This window comes from Solanum lycopersicum, chromosome 11 (genome assembly GCF_036512215.1).
Source record: "Solanum lycopersicum chromosome 11, SLM_r2.1".
In the NCBI taxonomy this organism is placed as follows: domain Eukaryota; kingdom Viridiplantae; phylum Streptophyta; class Magnoliopsida; order Solanales; family Solanaceae; genus Solanum; species Solanum lycopersicum.
The window spans coordinates 37,128,402-37,151,996 of record NC_090810.1 but is presented as its reverse complement, the minus strand read 5'-3'; the positions used below and the strand labels follow the sequence as shown (position 1 = coordinate 37,151,996).

Genomic DNA, 23,595 nt, shown 5'->3' with positions numbered 1-23,595 from the left:
AAAAAGAGAAAGAGGAGAAAGATCAAGAATTGTCCAAGAACGCCAAGATCGTGGCGTGGATTTTGTTGGGGGTGATCCCTATCGAGATATGTGAGATGATTCTGTGTTGGGTCCTTTCACCAACACCCTAATTTGATTATATTCAGCAATTTAGAGTTTATTGAATGATGAACATGGAAGTTCTTGACGAAAAATTATGAAATTCTTGTTGGTTGAATTGTAGTTCATATCTAGTAGTTTTGATTCATGTTTCCAGACTATTTTTGGTTCTAAACTATTGGGTATTGATTTTATTAATGACTCTAAGTGTTTGGGTAAAGATCCATGGAAGTTTAGGAGGTTTAAAGATGAAGAACGGAGAAGAAAAGTCAGAAATCCCGTCTGACAACCCTTGGGCACCACACCTGCTAGTGCCCCTCAGGACTGGCTCTATCTGACAGGCCCTGGCACACTGCGCCAGCCAGAGCGCGTCAGAACGGAGTCTGTCCGTCAGGCAGGAGACCCCGTTATTTTCCTATCTTTTTTCATGCTAGTTCCTAAGTGATATACGTATTATTCCTAGTTGATTCCAACACTCTACATTTAAACATCATGAAATCATAATCCTTGAATTCATAATCTTATTCAAGGGAAGTTAGAATGAAGGTTAAGAAAGTTGAGAAGTCAAGTCCAAAGCTATGAAGTGAGTGAAAGTAAAGCTTTTCAAAGTCCTTAGAGTCTTACTTAGACGTTTTTAACTCCGTTTTAATGCTCAAGTTCTACTTAAGGAAAAGAGTAAAGGTTGAGTTCATTTCTCAAAAGGTATAACGGAACTAAGTATTTCCTAGGAAGTTTATAAATGTTTTTACATTTAAGCCAAGAGGAAACTAAGAGTTCCAGAAGAGTTTTTGAATAAAAAGGGGAACATTGATTCCAAGAGTAGATTTTTAAAGCTAAAAGACTTAAGCAAATTATCTCAACTTAGAGGAAAAGGGCTATTTTAAAAGCATGAGTTGAAGTATATTTTCGGAGTAGTATTGAACACCGATGTGAGAATGAGAGTTTAGATTAACTTAAGTCTCCATGTAAACCATGTAGTCATCATGGGTATTAACGTGTCATACTTTTTAGATGATCATGTAAGTTAGCAAGTGGATCTACTTAGTTGAGGATGTCTTATGCGACGGCAAAGTATAAGACAGTTCTGGCAGCGTGGGCGAGACGATGCATCACTACTTAAACTCATAGTGGTGGTTATCGGTTAGGAAACTCCCACAGAAATTATATTACCTTCATATATAAGTAAAGTTGAGTTTATTATTGTTTTATCTTTAATGAACAAAGTGTTTACACTATTTTACCAGTTTTATATATATTGTATATGTCTTTATTGCTTTGTAATGAATTGTTATCTTGTGTCAAGTAGAGTCAAGGTAAGTTCATTCTTAATCCATTTCAAGCTTTGTAGATGTGTTTATCATTCGAACTACTCGTACATTCAATTTACTGATGCTAGTTGGCCTGCATCGTCTTACGAAGTAGACGCAGGTAACCAGGATCAACACGCAACACTTCATTAATCTCGTTCGAGCTCCAGAGTCAGTACTGAGCCTCCTTGCATTCCAGAGGACATCCTTTTAATTTGTTTTACTAGTTTAGTTCATTGTGGAGTCTGTCTCAACATCGATCTCATTCAATTTAGACAATTCGTAGACAGATAGTAGTTCAGTAGTCTTTAATTTTCATTCTTATGTCATTTTGGCCAGTTTGAATGTTTAAACTTTTAAAACATTCCAAATAGTATTATTGTGCAATTTAGGTAAGTTCTTTCATTCTTAAGTATGATTGTTGTCTTCCACTGACTTAAGTAAGTCAGGCCAAGGGTTCGCTCGAGGCCAACAATGGTCACTGAGTGCTGTCCACGTCCAAGGTGTAGGCTCCAGGCCTGACAAATCTCAACAAACAAACTTCATGAGCTTAGAGAGAAGCGAAGAAAGAAGACTATAGAAGTAGTTCAAGTCAAAATAACACTTCTTTACCGTCAAAGATGCCATGAAATTGTAATGATGTTGATGCATTTATGTACTTTTAAGTTAGTCCATACATGGTGCATTAATGGCCTACTATTTTAAATTTTGTTTGTTGGTAAATTTGCTTTATGTGAGGAGTTTTGAATACGACATTATTTAGGTAAATTCTGCTTATGTGAGGCCTTATGACTATAAATTTATTTTGATAAATTTTGGCTTATGTGAGACATTATCAATGAACGGTGATGTTGTGTTATGAAATGTTGTTTATTGAATTGTATTGGCTATTCATGTGTGTTTACATATGTTGTGTTGGTTATGTGTTTTACAAAGTGTGTTGTGTTGTCTATGTTGAAGTATGAATGGATGACTAGGTTGTTGGTTGTTGATCAAGTGTTGTATGTTAGTACAAGCTTCAATTGACATCATAGATATAAAAATGACACACATATATTGACAATTATAATTAAACATAACAACAATACAAATCAAATACTACCCTTAAATAGATTGGTTGCTGATGAACATAGCACCAACACAAATCAAAATATATAAAAGTATCTTTCTATTGAACTTACAGTCTCCTCTCCAATAACAAATTAGAATTCCTCAAGCTTTCAATATGAATCTAACTAATACATGATTCTTGCTCCAACTCACTAATTTTGTTCACCAATCTTCGAAGGATAAAACTTGATCTTGGAATATCTACTTTTTTTCCTCCATCGAAAAAATTTATAATTTTTAGACTGAAACTAATCTAAGAATAGTACATTAGCATCATTCAAAATAAAGTGAAGCAAAAATACAAGAAAAAACACATGCACCATAACATGGGCAAGACCAAAATCTTCTTCTAGAATTTAATATCGACCAAGAAGTTTGCAAATTCAAAACAATTTCATGTTTGCATCTCACTACAACGTTGAACATTGGGTCTGATTCATCCATACAAGGCTCATTCGAGTTTTGATCTGTCATTTTTGATGAATTTCGAGAAAATTCAAAATTTAAATTAGAGACTCAAATAAGAAATTAGAGCAGATTACAAACCTTAAATTCAAGATTTGAAGTATAAATAAACATTAACAACTAAACTCTACTTAATTTTGAGAGGAAGTCATAAAATTTTGTAAAAAGAACAAGGGCTAATGGTGAAAAAGAAGAAACAACGATTTATTTAGGGGTGGGAAGATGAACGTTGGAGAAAGAGGATTTTTTAGTTAGAATTCACCTTCTAACTCACCTAGAGGAGGTGAGAGCACCTCCCATGAAAGGTCAACACTTATGTGTGTAGAAAATAGAGAAATATAAAGTTCAGGAAGTTAGAGTGTGTAGTTGAAATTTCGGTTATATGTTTGAGATTTTTAGACCATTTTGTCTTTAAAAATATAAACAAAAATCATTCTTCTGTCTATTCCATTTAAAATAACGTTGCTTTTTCAAAAAGTGATTTTCTCTCTCCCATTTCCTTATTTTGCCCCTCTCAACTCAGTCCCATGTCTTCCATATTCAGCAAAACAAAGAATGAAATAATTTTTTAGAACTTCACAAAATAATCAAGATCAAAATAATTTTTTCTCGCAAAATAATCAAGAGCAAAACCAACAAGGAAACTCAATTTTTTCTAGCGATTTTTTGTTGTTTTGCTGATGGTTTATCCAGATATTTGTTGGTTTTCTGCAATTTTGCAGCTTTATATTATTTTTACTATTTTGTTGCTCTTGTTTTTTTTGCTTATTTAGTGGTTATTTTGTTGTTTGAAGTGCTCAAGATGTGAAAAGGAAAAAATGATTAGACTATACCATATACTTTTTATTGAACTTGAAGTTCAAGTGAGTTTAATATAACATAAAAACAACTACTCCCATTGCTATATCAGTTTTTCATAATGTTCACTTTGCAACTTTCACTTTTGTTGATCTTGTCGGATAGTTCTTCGCTAATTGCTTCTATTTTTTGTAATAATTTTGAAGTTGTGCTTCTAGATCTACTATTTTTGAAAGTGTTCGAATCACAGGATGGGTAGGCTCTACTTTCTTGTCTATGCTCCTCACTAGTTTACATTGGTCTCTTCATCTCGCCAACTGAAAAAGTTACATAATCTCAGTAACACTTACTTATAAATTAATATGAAAGGCATTGCAAATTTATTAAAATCCGTAAGATGTCTTGAATATCGATAATACCATAGTTGGATATGGACGATCAATCACTTAAACTTCGAATCAACGTTGTTTCGATTAGTTGTTATGTTGCAACCTGCAATATCGAGTGTTTTAAGAATGAAGAAGATGTTTTAGTTAGAGAAATAGAAAATTACAAATATTTTCAAATAAGAAAAACTAGAATTTTTCAAAGATTTTTTATTCATTTACCTTGTTTGTGTATAGCCTCTGCTCTACTTTCTACTCTTGTTGAAGAGAAAAAATTGATTTTGATATTGATTATAATGGGACAGATTTGAGAGGGGCAAAATAAGGAGATGGGAGACAGAAAATCACTTTTCAGAAAAACAGCATTAGTTTTTTAACTGGAATAGAAAGAAGAATTATATTTTAAATACTAAAATTATATTTTTTGTTCACTAATATAGTACAAGAATGTAATGTAAGTCTTAGGCTTCATTTGTTTTCATTAAGATTAACAAGTCTGAATCTGAATGTACATCTGAATATTAAGATTAACATTAAGATTTACATGTCATGATCTGAATGGTTGTCTGATTATTTAGATGTAGTTTCTAGATCTGAATATTAAATTAATAAGATTGTTTATTTTCAATATCTGAATGTGCATAGTATTTATTATATAAAAAAGGGAATTAAACACTATATTAAGAAAAGTTATAATCGAAACTAAGAATACATCTTCCAAATTACCCATGCTTTGCGCGGAAATTTAGTATCACGAAAATTTTAAAGTAACATTTAAAAACTATCAGTCATTAAAACTAAAATACTATATTATCTTACATAGAAAATTATATAATAACAATTAACAAACATTAATAATGTAAAGAAAAATTAAATTTATTACATCTTATCATTTATCCTTAAATATAGAAGTATAAATTAATGACTATAAAAATACATACCAAGATCTGTAACATAAGCAATGATATTAGTGAGTCACTCAACAGGAATAAAGTACACAAATATTTAGTTGTGAATAAGATTAAGAAGAGGAGGAGGAGGAGATTTAGAATTTTTGTTGTTTTAAAATGAGAGGAATACCTCTATTTATAAACAACAAAGGGTAGCATTCACAAATATTTATTGTGTTTTATCAAAAATATTATAACTATTTGAAAAAGTTGCAACCCTTCGGAAATGTCACAATCATTCATAAAAGTAACTTTTCATTAAGGTAGCAACTTTTCATAAAAGTCACAAGTTTTCATAAAAGTCGTAACTCGTAACTATCCATAAAAATTATAACTTTTCATAAATATCACAAGTCTTCATTGAAGTGACAACTCTTTATAAAAGTCACAACTTTTTATGAAAGAGGATACTAATTTTAGAAATAAATAAATTTAAGATTTTTTTTCTACTTTTGTATCGAATCTAACATAAAAATATTATTTGAAAAAAGGTCTGGAGATAGCAAGTAAAAAATATTTTCAATACGTATATAGCTAACACAAAACGAAAAAAGAATGAAAGTAGAAGGTTAAATGGAGTGGGTAAAATTATTTTTTCTAAAAGTAAATTAATATCTAAATTTAATATTGAAGGGGAGTGGTGGGGGGTGGGGGGGGGGGGAGAGATTAAACGAAAACAAAAAGAACACTATAAAAAATATATTATATTTTATCTTATATATAACTAGTTAAATTATCTACAGTTTGCACAAAAAATTAGTATCACATAATTTATAAATAATATTTAAAAACTATCAGTCATTAAAATTAAAACACAGTATTATCTTACACATAAAATTACATGATAACAAACATTAATAATGTAAAGAAAAAATTAAATTTATTGCATATTATCATTTATCCTAAATACAGAATTATAAACTAATGACTGTAAAAATACATACCAAGATATGTAACATAAGCAATGATGTAAGTGAATCACTCAACAAGAACAAAGTACACAAATATTTAGTTGTGAAGAAGAAGAAGAAGAGGAGGAGGAGGAAGAGGAGATTTAAAATTTTCGTTGTTTTAAAATGAGAGCAATGCCTCAATTTATAGACAACAAAGGCTAGCATGCACAAATATTTATTGTGCTTTATCTGAAATATTATAACTATTTGGAAAAGTTGTAACCTTGTGAAATGTCACAATCATTCATTAAAGTCATATCTTTTCATAAAAACTACAACTATTCATTAAAGTCGACACTTTTCATAAAAATCACAAGTCTTCATTAAAGTTGCAACTCTTCATAAAAGTCGCAACTTTTCATAAAGGAGAAACTAGTTTTGAAAATAAATAAATTTAAAAAGGAAATTTTTGTTTGTGGTGGTGCCACGTAGGTGAGATTAAAATTTTCTTTATATATATATATATATGATAATTTTGGGGATAATAATTTTTTTATCTTTAGTTTTAATATATTTAATTTAAATCAACAAATGATATTTAACTATAAAACTCACGCTCTCAATAATTTAGAAATAAAAAGAAAAAATAATTTAAGTGTGTGTATACTTATCAAAAATTAAATTCCATAAATATGGAGTAAAAGAAACTATTTTACAGCTTGTCTAATAGTTCAGCAGCACCGAAAAGAGTAAATAAAAACGGGAAAAGGATCAAAAATGCCCTTAAGGTATTAGAAATAGCTCAAAAATGTCCTTCTTTCATCTATTGGATTAAAAATGCCCTCCCATCCAACTATTTGGATCAAAAATGCCCTTAGAGTAAAATTTCAACCTAAAATACCCCTCCCTTTAACAGAAGCTGATGTGGCAAAAATAATATTTAAAATTTCATGTGTTGGCATTATGATTATTGATCCATATGTAATTAGACCCAATTTCATTCTCAATCATATCCATCAATCCAAACCCATTTCTAAAAGATCCTACTTTTTCTTTCTTCATCTTTCTTCTATAAAATTATTTGGAGGATTAATAAAATACTATCAAATTCTTTCGGTAAATTCAAATCTTTAAAAAAAGGTTATAAAAAATTCTATATATCATCATTCTCTCGAAATTTTTTTTTAATTGACCTACTAATTTTATGGTAGTGAAGATAAGTGCAATTTAATTTGTATCCCAAAACGTATCAAAAGAATGAGTGGATTTGATGAAATGGGAACAAAAAAATTCATACATTCAATCTCCCATGGAAGCAAGACACTCATCAAATCAAGCCATGTTGTTTATCACATTTTTTTTTTTAAAAAATGGAGCCTCTAACAGTTGAGGAGGAGTTCAATCTCCAATTAGATCACGAAAGACTTTGAATTTTTGTAGAGAAATGCTTGGAACATCATGTTCTTGTATTGATTGTTTTGATATTATTTTATTAATATTTCAAATAATTTTTAGAAGAAAGATGAAGAAAGTGGGGGAAATGGGTTTGGATTTGGGTTTGGGTTAATGGGTATGATTATGAATGAAAGTAGGTCTAATATATGTGGACCAATAAAATAATGCCACACATTTAACTAAAAGATATATATTTGCCACATCAGCATCTGTTAAAGATAAGGGTAATTTTAGGTTTAAATTTGACTCTAAGGGCATTGTTGATCCAAATAGATGGATGACAGGGCATTTTTAATCCAATAAATGGAAGAAGGACATTTTTGACCATTTTCAATAGATTAAGGGCATTTTTGACCCTTTTCCCAAATAAAAACTACGTTACAGTAAGTTTGAAACGAATCAACTATTTGCAAGTAGTCAACAATGGAGGTTGCAGATTTGGAGACGGTACTCAAGACACTTGAATCTGCTTTGTCTCAAATTAAATGGCGCCTCAAACTTTCATCAAAGCGTCGCCTTGAAACAGGTAACTCATTCTATCTTATTCTTGTTTTTATTCTTGCGATTGTATGATGAAAAGGAACTGAAATTTAATTCAGTTTCGAGGTTTTGTATCACATTAATGAGGTTTGTGTACACTTTATTCAAAATAAAAAAAAGGGTTTTTGGCTAATGCATTTGAGGAATATAGTATTGAATTGTGTATCTATCTAACACTCATGCTCAATTTGGTACATACAAATAATATTATCAAGTTTGTTACAAATGTAAATAGTGCAGGACCAATGAGGGAATTGGTGAAAATATCTATAAGCTAATCAATCAACCGACTTCACCAAAATTGTAACAATATCTCCAAAGAGTATATTTTCTCTAATAAAGTAATAGTTAATCTCAATATGTTTAATCTCCTGTGAAATACCGGATTTGATGAGATTGAAGAGCTGCTGGGTTATCTATCACTCGTAAGTTCCATTTCTGACTGATATTCAAATTCTAGTCCTTTGAGCATTGGTTTGGTCCAAGTTAGCTCACAAGTTGTTATAACCATTGCTTGATATTCAACTTCTACACTAGATCGAGCAATTACACTCTGTTTCTTAATCTTCCAAAACACCAAATTAGCTCCTACTAAAACATAATATCCAGATGTAAAATGTCTATCAAAAAATGATCATGTCCTATCATCGTTTGTATATCCAACAATCTATTCATGGCCTTGATCCTCGAACACTAGTGCTTTATTTGGAGTTGACATTATATACCACAGAATGTGAACAGCTACATTCCAATGACCATCACATTATTTTTGGCAAATATCTCAAATTCCCAAATACTAGTTTTAATCTCATTATTTGGGATCTTTTGAAAATTGAAATTTTACACCAAACTTTTATCTTTAAAAAAAAACACCCTCTATAGTAGTTGTTTGCATTGTATTACATCGAAGTAGTGATGAAATATTCAGTGAATATGAAAGTGATAATGAAAATGCTGAACAATCGGATCAGGGTGCTTTGTCTACTTCACGATGTGTGGAATGATGCTTGTTGCACTCACTCCAAACTACCACATTGCTCTGGTGTCATGGGCACTACTTGTTACTTGTTGCAACGAAGATCCAATTAACTTGTAATACACACTTATGGTTAAATTTTGATAGTTTTTAAAACTTATAGGTACAAATCATATTTTTACCAAATTTTTACCCAAATAATATTTGCCAAGAATATTTGGAAATCTATGGACAAATGCTAGCTTAATATCCAAATGATGAAAAAACCAAGAATAAAAATATCTATGGATATGAAAAGGCGGAAAAATGTTATTTAAGCCACAAGAGAGAAAGTATCATTGTAATCAAATCCAATATAAAACAATAAGACATAGCACGTGGTGAATAAGTTATACTTACAAGTCACAGGTTCAAACTAGCTTTTATTCAAGTGGAGAAGGATAAAAGGGCAGAACCGTCAACCGCGTGCACTGGTCCTTGGATATTCTTGATTATAGAAGAAGTACTATATAGCTTTCTTTTTATTTACTTGTCTGTTGTTTTTAAGTTGGAATTGTGAGCTTTCAGATTTTACTGATGTACAAGTTGTCAATTGTTAGTATCAATGGGATATGAATGCTTTAGCAGTATTTTCATCCTTAGTTGCATGAGTACATAATCTTAATCAGAATTTGGACAGACATTTTGGCCTTGTGCACTGAGATGAGGCCAGTTGTAATGGTGGACTATGGAGGGAAGATGCCTGAACTGCAAGAAAGGCTTTGTGCATTCCTTAAGCATTGCAAAGAGGTAAGCAAGTTCAAAGTATAGTGATATATGTTGACTTTCTTTAACTTGAAGGGATTGAAAACTTGAAAGAATTGATTTCCACTCTAGCTTATAGTTTTCATAGTGCACAGTTCTTTGGCATGTTTGCTATATTTTATTTATTTTGTCAGTGTTGTGGTTAATTGTAATTAATTGTGGAAGATGCAAATCTCCAAGGACCAAATGGGGAATATTGGCTTCCTTCACTTATATGACAATGAACATAAGAAGTGATCCCTGAACACTATTACGATTCATATCCCAGAAAGCTGTGATGACACCTAACCTAATTTATTTCATCAGGGAAATAATGCAATACGACCCAATATGAAAGACATTAACATAAATCAGGGCATCAAATACCGTGTAATCTAATATAACCTTCCTGGTGTCACAAGTGACGAGATACTAGGAATAGGAAATAAGACATTGATATGACTAATGCACCATCTGCTTAAAATGAAAAACAGAAGTAAAGGACTCTAATCTACCATGAACTAGCTGACAACTCGACACTGTAATGCTTGTAGATCTTCAAAGCTCTCATGAATTACGCTACAACACAATCTATATCTGCACACAAAGTGCAATAAGTGTAGTATGAAGCACATAAAACAACTTAATCAAATATGCACGACTAAAGCATATACAAATAGGTACAAATATAACATATCATAGAATGCACCATCCAAGTTCAATGCATTGAATGCACCAAATTAACATATATAATGATATCCACAACTTAGTATTTATATGAAATCCGTGAACATGATAATAATGTGCATGAACAAAACTCAAGCTTCACTCAACACCAGCGCTTTATCACAGATCAATCCTGTGTGTTTACTGCGTGGGTGTTTTAGGTAATGCAGCTACTCATAAGGGACGAATTCATATCCACATGTCGCGCGAACAACTCACGTGCCATAACATAACCTGCACGGACAACTCACACTCTATATCATAAACCTGCATAAACAACCTCATGTTCCATAGCCTCATCCAGGTGTGGGAGCAGATGTGCAAATTAGAATGCATATATACAGTGTATGACTATCAGCCCAACATGTAATTCAACATACATATAGCTCTTAGTGTTAAACTAGCATAAATACAGTACCTATAACAGTATAAAAATGCTTAAAGTAGTCATGGCACTTGAAAGAACACAGCAAGCATGTATATCAACATCAACCTATACCCTGCATAACATTTACAATCCTGGTGTTCGCATATATACGCATCATCTCATATATATGGTACCTTGATACATAGTATATGTAAAAGAGTACTCCCTCCGTCCAAATTTAAGTGTCTTACTTTCCTTATTTGTCTGTCCAAAAAAAGTCTCTTTCTATATTTAGTAGGTTTTGCAATCCAACATTCTACATGGCAAGTTTTAAACCTTACACACATCTTTAATTTTGAGACCACAAACTCAACATCTCCCTTTTTTTCTTAAACTCTGTGCCTAGTTAAACGAAGACACTTAAATTGGGACGAAGGTAGTATCAACTTGGGAAATTTCCCCATTGAGGTCAAAGTCTTAAACTTATTTCAGTCCTAGGAGACTTTAACCTTCCAAATAGCTTTACCACTTTCGGATTCCATCAGACGGCTCCAATCTACTTTAAAGATCATGCAACGATGTCAAATTTAGCCGCAGAGGTGTATTTCGTAATTAAAGTCCCGATGAAAATTAAATAAACCCCAAATCCTATGGTCAAACCTTGAAATAAATTATGTGCACAGGGTATCCATAACCCTATGAGTCAAATCTATAATTAAATTTCCAATTCAAGTTCCTTTCGATGTTCAAACTATCAATTTAGTGTTCTTAGGGATTGTGTCTCAAATCCCCAATTTTACCTGTCAAAGTCTATGTTTTAATGGTTATTCTTCGAGTATAAACATGATAAAGACTCAATGTATATATGACTTGTGTAGGAAACTGAAGTACCACATAATAAAAATATGCTATCTGCTATTGCTTTCAGGATTGCTCAATATTTAAGCCTTTGCATGTCATGGTTATAGAAGATATGATATACTTGGTTCACGCAAGAGCATTTGCGGAGTTTGTTAAGTCTAGTTTGAACTTGGAGACGCGACTGATTTTTGTAGACCTTGAACATGATCCTCCAAAGGTAGCTCCTTTATTGTCTTCTCTAGCATTGAACCATTTTGTTCCTATGTCCTTTCCTTCTCATGTTTCTTTACCAAGATTGATAGAGTTACTACAGATGATAACACAAGCAGAAGAAAGCTGCTTGGCTGCGGAACTTGTATTGGCACAAAAGACATTTTCGTCCATCTTTTCTGAAAATGGAATAAAGATGGATCACTTGGAACATCAGAAACCAGAAGTTAAAGCAAACACCGACTCATCTTTATATAAGCCAACTTCTTCACTGTCTTCGGATGTAATTGATCTCAGTGATTGCATTAAAGATAGTCATGTTACAGCCCCAACTCTAAATGGGTAACTCCCTTGTCTATATCAGCATGTTTATATTGCACTTGATGAGATTTTTTATTGCTTTTATGGGTTTCAAACATCTATGTAATCATTTAAACATTGTGTTCAGATATCGTATGTGTAGAAATGATTTCATTAGGGATATAATTAGGATTTTGATGTGTAATTAATCATACATTACAAAGATTGTACATATTGTAATTACTATAAATCCCAACCACGCTTCAGGGAAATAATCGAGTTTGTAAAAATCTCAATCTCTTTGTGGTGTCATAACCAGGGAGCTAGTCTCTAAAGAGTCTAAAAGTTGTTAGAAAGTGGCTTGAGTCTCACTAGGGAAAACTACTTCACTGTCAGAGCCTCATCTCCCATTCCTAGGACCTTCCAAGGCTGAGACCTCTCTAGGAAGGTCTAGGAAGGTTGCAAGGTCTCAGGCTCTCAACAATGGTTTCCCTTAAAATTTACTACTGAAATCCTTGTAATGCCTCTCCACTCGCTAAAGTCTAACACACCCGCCGGAAAGGGACCTATTACGCAGCAACCTTTTTGTCGGATCTTCTGCTTTGAATGTTGTTTTGAGTACTTACCAACTGTTACCAGTAACAATCGATTTGTCTGGTGCTAGTGAGTCCGCCAGGTCAATATCGTCCACTTATCGGGTTGCTTTCACTAACAAAATTAAACGTTGTGGTTCTCAAAATTACTGCTTTTTTTTACTCCCTCAATTGGTCTGTACTTTTGGGGCTTTAACATTTTCCTTTTCAGTCCTAGAATCAACAAGTTTTTACAACATGACAGAGAAAGGTGTCACTTTCAAACATAGGTGACATCAAACCCATATTTTCCTCCATTTCAAGTTCTCCCACTATTACCTTTGTGAATCAGGAAGGAAATTACAATTACTTATTAGGGTCTGCTTCATCTGAGTTATGGTTTATGGGTCACTGATGTGATGATCACTTAGTTAAGAGTTTAGTGAAGTTACTTATACTTAAAGGACTAAGTGGAACAGAGCCGATCGACAATTATGTAGTTTTTTGTGGATTTCTTTGCATTCTGTGTCACTTAACTTTACATGATAATATTTCTTATAAAGATGAATATTCTTTTTATTTATTGAAGATCCTACAGAAAAGAATCTAATTTGGCCTCAAAAGGTCAAAGTGACATTCAACTTATAACAGAAGGAACTATGTAGTAATTTTTAAGTTTGTTGTCTCATTTATTGTGTAGTCTTTATGAGACGATGGTATCTCCCCTAATTTATACTTCTAGTGCATCATGAATTCTGAAACCCTTGACTTTTTCACTAAACAAATTATACTGCTGTTAAAATAATGTGAAGGAGAATTGTTTCTCTACAAAATTTTAAGCTGGCTAGAAAATTGTGATACTTGAAGTTCAATTTGGAAAGAAAAGGAACTACATCAAAGATTGTCTCAGGAGGTTCCCTCATACGAGATGTTTGCAGAATGGTTCTAGATCTAAAGAAACTGTTTTTCCCTTGAAAAACTGTACTTTTGAAGGTCTGAATGGGTGTTCTAACCCTTTGCCAGCTTATGACTGGTAGATATGGCCTATGGGAAATGTGGCCAACTGATCAGGCATCTAAAGTGACTTGACTTGATAAGTAGTGTGTTTCTCCAGCCTCTAAGGCTTTGATCTTGTGGTAAGAGTGCTATGTGTGTTGGTTAGGCACATATCAGGGTTTGAATCATACTGTAAACAAAAGCTTGATATTAAAGTGGAGAATGGTGGAGGGATGAACCCATTATCCATTGAGTTCCAAAACCGTGCGTGGCTTCGAAGATTTCTTGGTTATAAAGAAGGAATATCATGTTTCACAGTTTTGCAACTAGCCTATTAGATGCAACATGTCCTGTAAATTGGGCAAATTTCTTTTGGATATTTAAAGTTGACTGTCTAGCATGCAAATCTTCAGAATGACAGGTAGTAATTATTATTTTCCTAAGAACCTTCTGCCATCATCTTATGGTTTTCATGTATTCGATCTTGCTGCAGATGGTTGCTTGGTTATCCTATAGTTTACCTTTTTGGGATGGCTCATATTGAAAATGCCATATATAACCTCTCTACCAAGTCTCTGAATCTTTTCCAAGTCCTTGTTTGCAGGTTAGTTGATTTCTTTATCCACATTTCATGATAATTTTCGTCATCTAATTTTAACTGTTTAAACCAGAATTATAGAGGATAGCATCACCGATCACAACTAGTTTGGAATTGAGGCTTATGTGTTGATTGAAGTTAGTCACTGCAACTTGTTTATGGAGGATGCATTTTATTTTTGAAATGACCTGAAATAATTGATTGTTGACTTTTATGACCCTCTGGCCATCTTTCCTGCATCAATTTGACAACATCAGTGTCAAACCTTTGGTCTTCTGAATTCTTATGAATATTTAGTTTTCATTAGATTTAGAAAGGGTTAGCAGTCTTCTGATTCTCAACTTCAAAATTTTACAGGAGTGCCAGATGCAATAAAGGATCTCAGGCTCAAAAAGAGGAACTAATGAGGTAGGGTTCCCAATTGTGTGATGCTAGATAACAGTCTCTTTTCTTTCCATCTTCTATAACTCCTCCTTTGATGCAAGTGTCCATCTTGATGTTTCCTTCTTTTTCTCAGTTCTGTGTTCTTGAGAACTTACCAAAAGCTTTTTCGGCCTCTCTTTTCCCTTTTTATTGTTCTTGGGGAAGTGCTTCTCAGATTGCAGCAACAATGTAATAGTGCAGGAGCATGTTTCCCTATTTTGTCTGGTTAAGACAATAAGAAAACAGAAATATAGACAGCTAATAAATATTTTTGTTTTTAAGGTCACTATATTTTTCCAAAGGTGCATATGATACAGTTCAGCATTTGTTATCTGAATCACCACGTTATGTCTGAATAAGTCAGATGTGAAAAGGAATGATTCCGTACTAACTGCATCATAGTATGATAGATTCCTATTACTAGCTGTCTATTTTTCTGTTTTCGTATTGTTCCTCTTTTGGAGGAGTGAGGTGGAGTTACGCTCTGAATCTGCATTTTTGGACCTTATTTTGTTTCTTTCAGTTTAGGCCCAAAATGGTAGCTGAAATGAGATGCTATGTATCCAATGCCAAAGCGAAAGTGACACTACTGCTGCTTTTCCTTCTCTTCTTGATTTTATGCTTTGTGCAACTTTTGACCAGTGATGCAGCCATTGTGCTCTAAGGGACAACTTGAATTATGTAAATACCTCAAATATTCACCAAATAAAATGAAGCGGCCTCTCAGTATCCTGAATACCACCTAAAATATGACCTTTGCATCTTATAAGTTATAAAGGATCGGTTTCTGACCTTACCAGTATACACCTGGTTCAAGCGTATGTTCCAGATAGATAGTGAAGTAATGAAGCCACATAAGTTTCTTTCAGGTATGCTTCTAAGAGTTTATGTTTGGATATAGGCTTCCCTCTTTTGTCATTTATCGCTCTCTTCCTACTCCATACCTAGTGGTTATGTTTGACTAGAGGCTTCCTGCTCTTGGCCTATTTCATCTTTTAACTTTCCATCTTCATATCTGCTTGCTGCTTTAGATGTCTTTAAAGATTGTCATAAGCGTTAAGTAGATCATTGTTTTCATTCGAGTATCAACCGTTTCTATACTTTACACAGTTGATTACATTTCATACATTAAACATTTGGACTTGACTAACTCGTTCTTTTAATCTTGGTTTATACTTAACGTTAGCTTTAGTTTTCTTACGGCGCTAGACTTTTTCTATGTCAGTTTCTCTGTGCCATATGACTTGAGCTTGGAGGGAATGGATGAACCATGGGTAGAGACATTTTTGACTCGCATAAAGGCAAAGCAAGAAAGATGCAACCAAATTTGGACATCCCTACAGATGGAGGTTAACTCTTGTTATCCACAAGCAATCGCGTTATAGTAAGTTGCTGCATTGTGCTTAGCCTCTAGGTATTTGATTTGAACAGTATTGCATAATGTTTTTATCAGCCATTTTCCATCAAACATGGTATCAGAAAAATATCAGCTTTAAGTCACAGTTATCTTCTTTAATATCTTTTTTAAACTGGTTTCTTTAATATCTATATTATAAGCCAAAGGTTTTGGCTTCTTTTGTGCAATGACTAGTTTCTCCATGTATAATTCTTTGATTGGAAAGTTACATTTTTATGTTTTTAAGCCTTTTTTTAAGAATGAGATGAGAAAGATAAGCTGACAAAGAAATAGTAATACGGTATCAGTTTTATATTTAATCTTATTGGGAAAGAATTCTGCTTCATCTCCTTTAATTGTCTTCTTTTGTGGTGCTGATTTTGTTTTGTGCTATAAATGGAAGTATTCGAACAGGGCCGCCACAAGCAATTGCGTAAAAACTGTGCACTCAAGCATTCACCCGTAATTTTAGACGGTAGATGCATCTGATTAGTAACTAAATGGGAATTCCTGTGAGGGTGTGTAGGGGCTGATATAGCGTATCGGAGGAGTTGCCTTTTAAACATGGGACAGGGTATCGGAGGAGTTGCAGATTTCATTTCTTTCTCTTGAGCTTGTCTGCTCTGTGTTCTCATAGGCGCGCTTAAGCCCTAAAGCAAGGCTCAAAACATGTTGAGCTCTTTGCCTTATTTTATGTGCGCTTCAGTGTTGTCATCAAGGTTCTAAGATAAACATTTTCTTTCCAATGAGCCTCTTATGAAGCTTCGGACTTGGACTAAACATACATATATATTTGTATTCTTTTCTCTCTTTACGCCTTTTTTCATTAAAGCCCAGCTTTATTTGCGCTTAAAGCCCCCATGGACCTTAGAGTTTTTTTGCGCTTTTTACCTTTGATAACACTTTGGTCTACTTTCATTCACAACTTTAGCTCCATCTTTAGCTTTATAACTCTATGAAAGCTAACAAGTTTGCATTTCTAGACTAAGCAAATAGGCAAAGTAGTTAAAGATAGGATACACCGTTTAAATAAAGAGATACAATGTTCATTCTTTAAAGGGAAGAGTTATGGCTTTACAAATAAAATTGTTGTTGTGGAATGATAGATTACTAATTGTGTAGGAAGTGGAGAAAATTGTACCACCTATATATATATACCACAAGCTCAGAAACAACTATGGAAAAATCCCTAGGGAATTATTCACAGAAGAGAACATGCTATTACTAAGAGAAGGGGAAAAGCGGATGAAAGACACTGCAAATTCTTGTATGATTGTTCCAACTTTGATTGCCACGATGGTGTTTGTTGTTGTCTTCACTGTGCCAGGTGGTAATAACGGTGATGATGGTATTCCAATATTGCTAAAATTGAATGGATTTACGGCTTTTGACATGCCCAAGCAAGCTCATTGCTTCTTGTATTGGTGTTCCTGCATCTGAAATAACAAAAGGCAGTAAATCTGTTTAACTTTAGCAATATTAGAATACCATTATCACCGTTATTACCATCTCACACAGTGAAGCCAGCAACAAACATCATCGTGGCAATCAAAGTTGCAACAATCATACAAGAATTTGCAGTGTATTTCATCCACCTTTCTCCTTCTTTTGGTAAAAGCTTGTTCTCTTTTGTGAATAATTCCATAGGGATTTCCCTATCGTTGTTTCTGACCTTGTGGAGGGGAGATGGTACAAGTTTACGTGGAATGCTCGTGGCCATGGAAATCGCGCTAAATAACTTTCTTCACACCGGAGAATATGGTCCTTCAAAGACATTTACCTTGTCTAGAAAGAGATAGTTGTGAACTTACTAACAAATAGTACAAGATTGGAAAATGGATTTTCAATATCTCTTTCTTATTCATTATGTTTGCAATATCATGAGAAGGCTAGCTCTCCATATATACTATGTTTATTTATATTCTTGACATTGAAGTAAGAATTTTGTTATTCTTTATTCCAATATAGTTTAGTTTATTAGTAGTTATATAAATGGTTGTGTCTCCTTTATTTCCAACCACCCAAATAAGATAAGAAAAAGTATAGTTGATTATTAATTAATTAATTAATAGAAAGAAGATATTCTAGAATACTCTCAATGCTATATTAATATCCTTGCAGTTCTTTCTTCATATGTAAGTAAGGAATATGCACCTTTAATTCCTTATTTTATTTGGTAGAGTCGGATTACTTTCTTTTACATTTTTATTTAAGAAAAAAGATTTAAATATGTGATTATATTTTGAGAAATGCTTATTTATTTCATTTTTGTGAGAGTAAAGGTTTATTCATGCCATTATTTGTTACTTGAAGTGATATTGATGAATCAAACTTTTAATGAATAAGATAGAAGAGTTAAGTTTCATGATATATTTGAGCATTTTATTTTTAAACAATAACTTAATTAATTATGTGGCTCAATCATAATAAATCACGTGTAAAAAATGATTTAGTAAATTGAAATTGTTTTCAGTTAACAAATAATGACATGAGTGAGTTTTTTATCAAACGAAAATGGCATAGATGAATCAAATTTTTAATGAATAACATAAATGAAATTTTTCTCAAAGTTTGATGAGGCATTTAATTTTCTTATTCCTTTATTTTGACCTGAATGATGTATTTTTACAAGTATCATTAGTATCTATTTAAGAATTTGTACAAAGATGACAATTCACCCTACATCTTGTTTCACCGGTCACAACCTATAACTATCACCATCATTAATCACCAGTGTCTGTCATCCACACAATCATCATTCTCGGTTCGACCACAATCACCACAATTGTCAATCACCAAGATAAATCATCATCATTAATCATTTGCAATCATTACTATTAACTATTGGTATATTCGTTAATCATTATTGTTAACTATTATCATCAGTTAATATTATATATCACTAAACACCATTGTCATTCACTATGTCATCAACTATTAGTATCATCACACTATTAATTATTAATCGGCACTAACAATTACAATTAATCACTATTGTCAATCATTATATCATAAGATACTAAGTCGGGTGGACCATTCCATCAAACAATCATCATCGTTAGTCAAACACACTCCCAAATCGACACACATACAATCACCATCTCCAATTGCAATATGAAAATTTTAAAATATTTTATTGATATAATATTATATCAATTTAGTACTTTATTTAAATTATAAATTTACTATTATTAAAATAAAAATAAATGTATGCATTCAGAAGTTGATAAATTAAACAATCTTACCTTTTAGGGGTCATTTGGTAGAGTGTATAAAAATAATGCTAAATAGAGTGTCTTAGAGATGCTTATTGGCAAAGCATGTATTAGTTATGCTAGTATTAATTATACATAGATTATTTTTTAATGTATTGTTAGGCTTGATGCATTAAAAATAACATGCATTATATTAAAAAATTATTTACAAAGATATCCTCCACTGTTATGGTGGTTAAGTAGTGATAACAATGGTGTGGGGCCACAGCAGGACAGGTTGAGCTTAAACCGCAAAATTTTTAATCTGTCTCATCCCGCCTCACATAATATTTTTTTGTCATTTTCGACCTCTTCCCACCCCGCCCCGCATGTATATAGCCGCTCCACATGAACCCGTCCCGCATAATTTTTTAATATTTTCTTTTTCTAGTTAAGTTTGATACTAGAAACAAATTCATAAAATAAAAACTCATAAACTAAATACATTTTTTCGTTAAGTTGTATTAATTTGATAGGAGAGTAGCTTAATTTTTTTTTTAGAAGTCAATTGGAAAACATGTAAGAAATTGTATTATTTTTTATTGAACTATTTTCATTTACTATCTTGAATATTTATGTAGCTTTAAAGAAATTATCTTAATTAATAATGATCTATCACTCTTATAACATACAAAAATAATTAAATTAAGTTTGACCCTATATAAAATCACATATACCCGCTCCCTGCCCCGCATAAGTTTTAAAAATCTCGCGTTCAACCTTAAATCCGACCCCCCTCCCCCCATTAGCCCTAAACCCGCCCCACCTTGCTATATTGTCATTCCTATGAAAAAGATGTAATATATGTTTTGAGGGGCAATTGAGTCTTTTATATGATAAGATTCAAGCATATTAATCTTAATAAAAGCATTTTAATATTTAGTTATTTATTAAAAATTCAAATGTATTAATCTTAATAAAAACAAATAAGGTCTTTTTTTAAATTTAACACTAGAGCCGTCAATATGGGCTAAGCCCGTTGGGCCGGCCTGACCTAGCCCGAGATTTAATAGGGTTGAGCTAAGATTTTTAAAGCCCATTTAAGAAAAAGGCTTTTTAGCCCGGCCTGAATAAGTCTGATGATTTGATGGGCTTGAGAAATATCGGTAGGGCCGGCCCGTGGGCCAATAGTAATTAATTAAAAAATATAATATAATATTAAATTTTAAAATTAAAGAGAGTCCAAATTCAAAATAATTAGGTTAATATTTTTTATTTATATATTTATACTCTTACTTGAAAAAAAAACTTAATAAATAGAGATAATTTCAGAGACCTCCCTCCAGGCTTCTCTCTATAACACTCACCTTTCCTGTGGTTTACGATATTACGTCTACCTCCCTTATTTTCAATTTCTTGTAACTATTCTTTAAATCTATTTAAATAAATATAAATAATTTAGATTTGACAAATTTACCCTTATATATGAATGTTTAGATCTAATTTTCAATGTTTTATCTTTATTCGTTGGATCATGTTTCTTCTTCACATGTGTAAATGTTTAACTAGAACAAAATTTTGTCTTCTATATTGTTGCCGGAAAATGATGGATTATTGTGGGAAATTTTTTTACGTGAATTGGTAAAGGTGAAATAGAGATAAAGAGTTAATACGTGGTGAAAATGTGGGTCAACTTAGTTGAAGACTTTGATATTTTTTTAATTAAAATAAACAAATCTTTATGTTAATTTGTTTTTAAAGTATTTGTTAAATGAGTTATTTTTTATATAATATTTATTAATAAGAAGAAATTTATATAAAAAGAGTAAATTGTCAAATCTATATTAATTTATATTTATTTTAAATAGTTTTAAAGAATTGTTACAAGTAAATGAAAATAAGGGAGGTAGACGTAATATCATAAATCAAAGGGGAGCTGAGTGTTATAGAGCGAAACATGGAGGTCTCTGAAATTATCCATAATAATTATTATAAAAATAATTTTATTTTGATTTGATTAACAAGTACTAACATTAACATTATGTAATAGTGTTTTGTCGATATTTATGATAATATTTTAAATTATAATTTAAAATTTATTTTAATAATTATAAAAAAATATAATTTTTATAAAAAAGTGGACTAGCCCGTCAAGCCTATAGCCCACGTACTTGTGGGTTAGACCGACCATTTTTTGGCCCACGCCACAAATGAGCCAGTTCGGTCTGACCCGTAAAATGTCAAAGTCTGTATGGATTAGCCTGACTGGAGTGGCCTAGCCCATATTGACAGCTCTATTTAACACCGTCTTGATGAACAAAAATTATAAGATAGAACTTGGCATACCAAACTGATTACATGTGCATAGAGTAGAGACAAAACAAAGTTAATTAGCTACAGTCAGTCACTGTCCCATGATGTTTGCTTAGGGGTTTAAAGTATAAAGAAGAATTGTTATGATGTTTGCTTAGGGGTTTAAAGTATAAAGAAGAATTGCGGGGGGAAATGCAAGTGCGTGGTAAGCATAGTAGCCCCTTGACATGCTTTTTATACAAGAATCTTAGATATTTTATTGATTTATAAAAATAAAGATTAATTTTATTAAAGATATCGAGGACAAATATATATGATAGTGGATCGACTGTATTGCATAAGTTAGTTCTTAAAACACGTAAAAATGAAAAGATGAATGTTATGACCCGATTTCGAAATTCAGATTTCAAAGAATTTAAATTATTTGAAAATCGTACTTTGAAAAATCTTATTTGAAATCCTCTTTTGAGTTGCTGTTTGTTACTTGGGTTTTAACCCAATAATACAAAAAAGAAATTTTGGGCCACGAAAATAGCCATTCTTTTGATCCAAATGGATCTTGGTCGAAGGATCTGGTCTTTTTATCATATCTTAAATAAATTGAAAGCAAAATAAATTAGACAATTCAATTAACTATTAAGTTTATTAGTTTTAACAAGTGTAAATTAGGTATATAGCATTTTTTATAGTAATATTCTCAAGATATAGCATTCGAGTTTGTATTTCAATATATTACATTTAATATCTCAAGTTATAACATATTATTATAAACTATAATGTTAATTTGAAATAATTCAAAAAAAATGAAAAAAAAACTGACAAAAATATAAATGGAAAATGACATCCTTTATTAATTAAATTAAATACAATTATTAATTGGTGTTAATTGATTAACACGTTTTAAGAAAATTAAAAAAATATTCGAATTAGTTAGTTGCCTTAAATCTCTCAAATTAGTTTAAATGAGAATAAATTTTGATTTAATACCTTAAAAAGCTCTAACAAATTGACATCAACATACAGACTGTTTTTCTTTCTTTCCAATTTTCACTATTCTTTCAGATTTGCAGCAGATATCAGTTCGCTTTTTTTTTTTAGTAATTGAAAAAATTTTGACGTTGGAAAAAATTGATTTGATATGATGGAGAACATTGTGTCGATATTAATTAAACGTGATGGAAGGTGAAATTCATCAGGTTGATTTTAATTATGATTTGTTGGTTTTGATTATGATTCGTTGGGTTTAACATGGAGAACATTGTGTCAATTTTTTTTTTGTTATTTTAAGATCTGGTATAGATTATAGCTTGTTTTTTTTTTTGATGAAACAGTGTTATGGTATATATACCGTATCTGAAAAAATAACATGTAAAATGTATATGTGTTTGAGTTTTAATAAAATTGAAAATTCGCGTAATACTTGATTTATGAACAAAATATAAAAAATGAATTTGATGGTACAGTGTATTTAGTCACTAGTCAAAAAATAAGTATTCATAATTATGTGAATCGTTGAAGTATGAAAGTTGTATTAATCATGTATGAACCTTATATGAAACTTGTATTAATTATGTATGAAGTTTCTTTTTTGTTAAAATTAAAATATATGTTTTTGTTTGGCATATGATGGTAAATGTTGATATAATTCTGTATGAAAACTGTATTTTTTTTGTTTAGTTAATTTTTTTTTGGTGATGATGAAAGCTATATTTCTTTTTTTGTTTAGTAATTTTTTTTGTTATTTGTGGATATGTGTAATATTAATGGAATTGTTGGTGAAAAAATAGTATAAAATTGGTCGAAATATGAAATGCTAGTTTGTTTGTCTGTTTCTGATTTGTAATGCAATGTTTGTCTTTTTTTTGACATTTATAGTA

The 23,595-nt window shown here is 31.7% G+C and overlaps 1 protein-coding gene across 7 annotated transcripts; it reads left to right on the top strand.

The window, feature by feature from the left end:
• Positions 1–7,831: 7,831 nt before the first annotated feature.
• Positions 7,832–18,204, top strand: LOC101257729 (uncharacterized). Of its 7 annotated transcripts, none has more exons than XR_011212273.1 (9): positions 7,832–7,989; positions 9,659–9,768; positions 11,784–11,933; positions 12,030–12,268; positions 14,288–14,398; positions 14,750–14,800; positions 15,339–15,684; positions 16,041–16,199; positions 16,738–17,025. XR_011212273.1 is itself a non-coding variant. In XM_010314802.4 (8 exons), coding segments are annotated over exons 1-8 (924 nt in total). In that variant the 5' UTR covers positions 7,832–7,886; the 3' UTR covers positions 17,335–18,204. The 7 variants fall into 7 exon arrangements, 5 of the variants coding, with proteins under 5 accessions (XP_010313104.1, XP_010313103.1, XP_004250767.1 ...); XR_011212272.1 differs by having other exon boundaries at positions 16,615–17,025; XM_010314802.4 differs by lacking the exons at positions 15,339–15,684; positions 16,738–17,025 and adding an exon at positions 17,334–18,204.
• The last annotated feature ends 5,391 nt before the right edge of the window (positions 18,205–23,595 follow it).

Excerpts from the sequence above, each read along its gene's own strand:
- LOC101257729 (XM_004250719.5), top strand. The coding sequence starts at position 7,887 with ATGGAGGTTGCAGATTTGGAGACGGTACTCAAGACACTTGAATCTGCT. Across the intron at positions 7,990-9,658 it reads AAAGCGTCGCCTTGAAACAG|ACATTTTGGCCTTGTGCACT; the intron begins GTAACTCATTCT and ends GAATTTGGACAG. Across the intron at positions 11,934-12,029 it reads TTGAACATGATCCTCCAAAG|ATGATAACACAAGCAGAAGA; the intron begins GTAGCTCCTTTA and ends GAGTTACTACAG.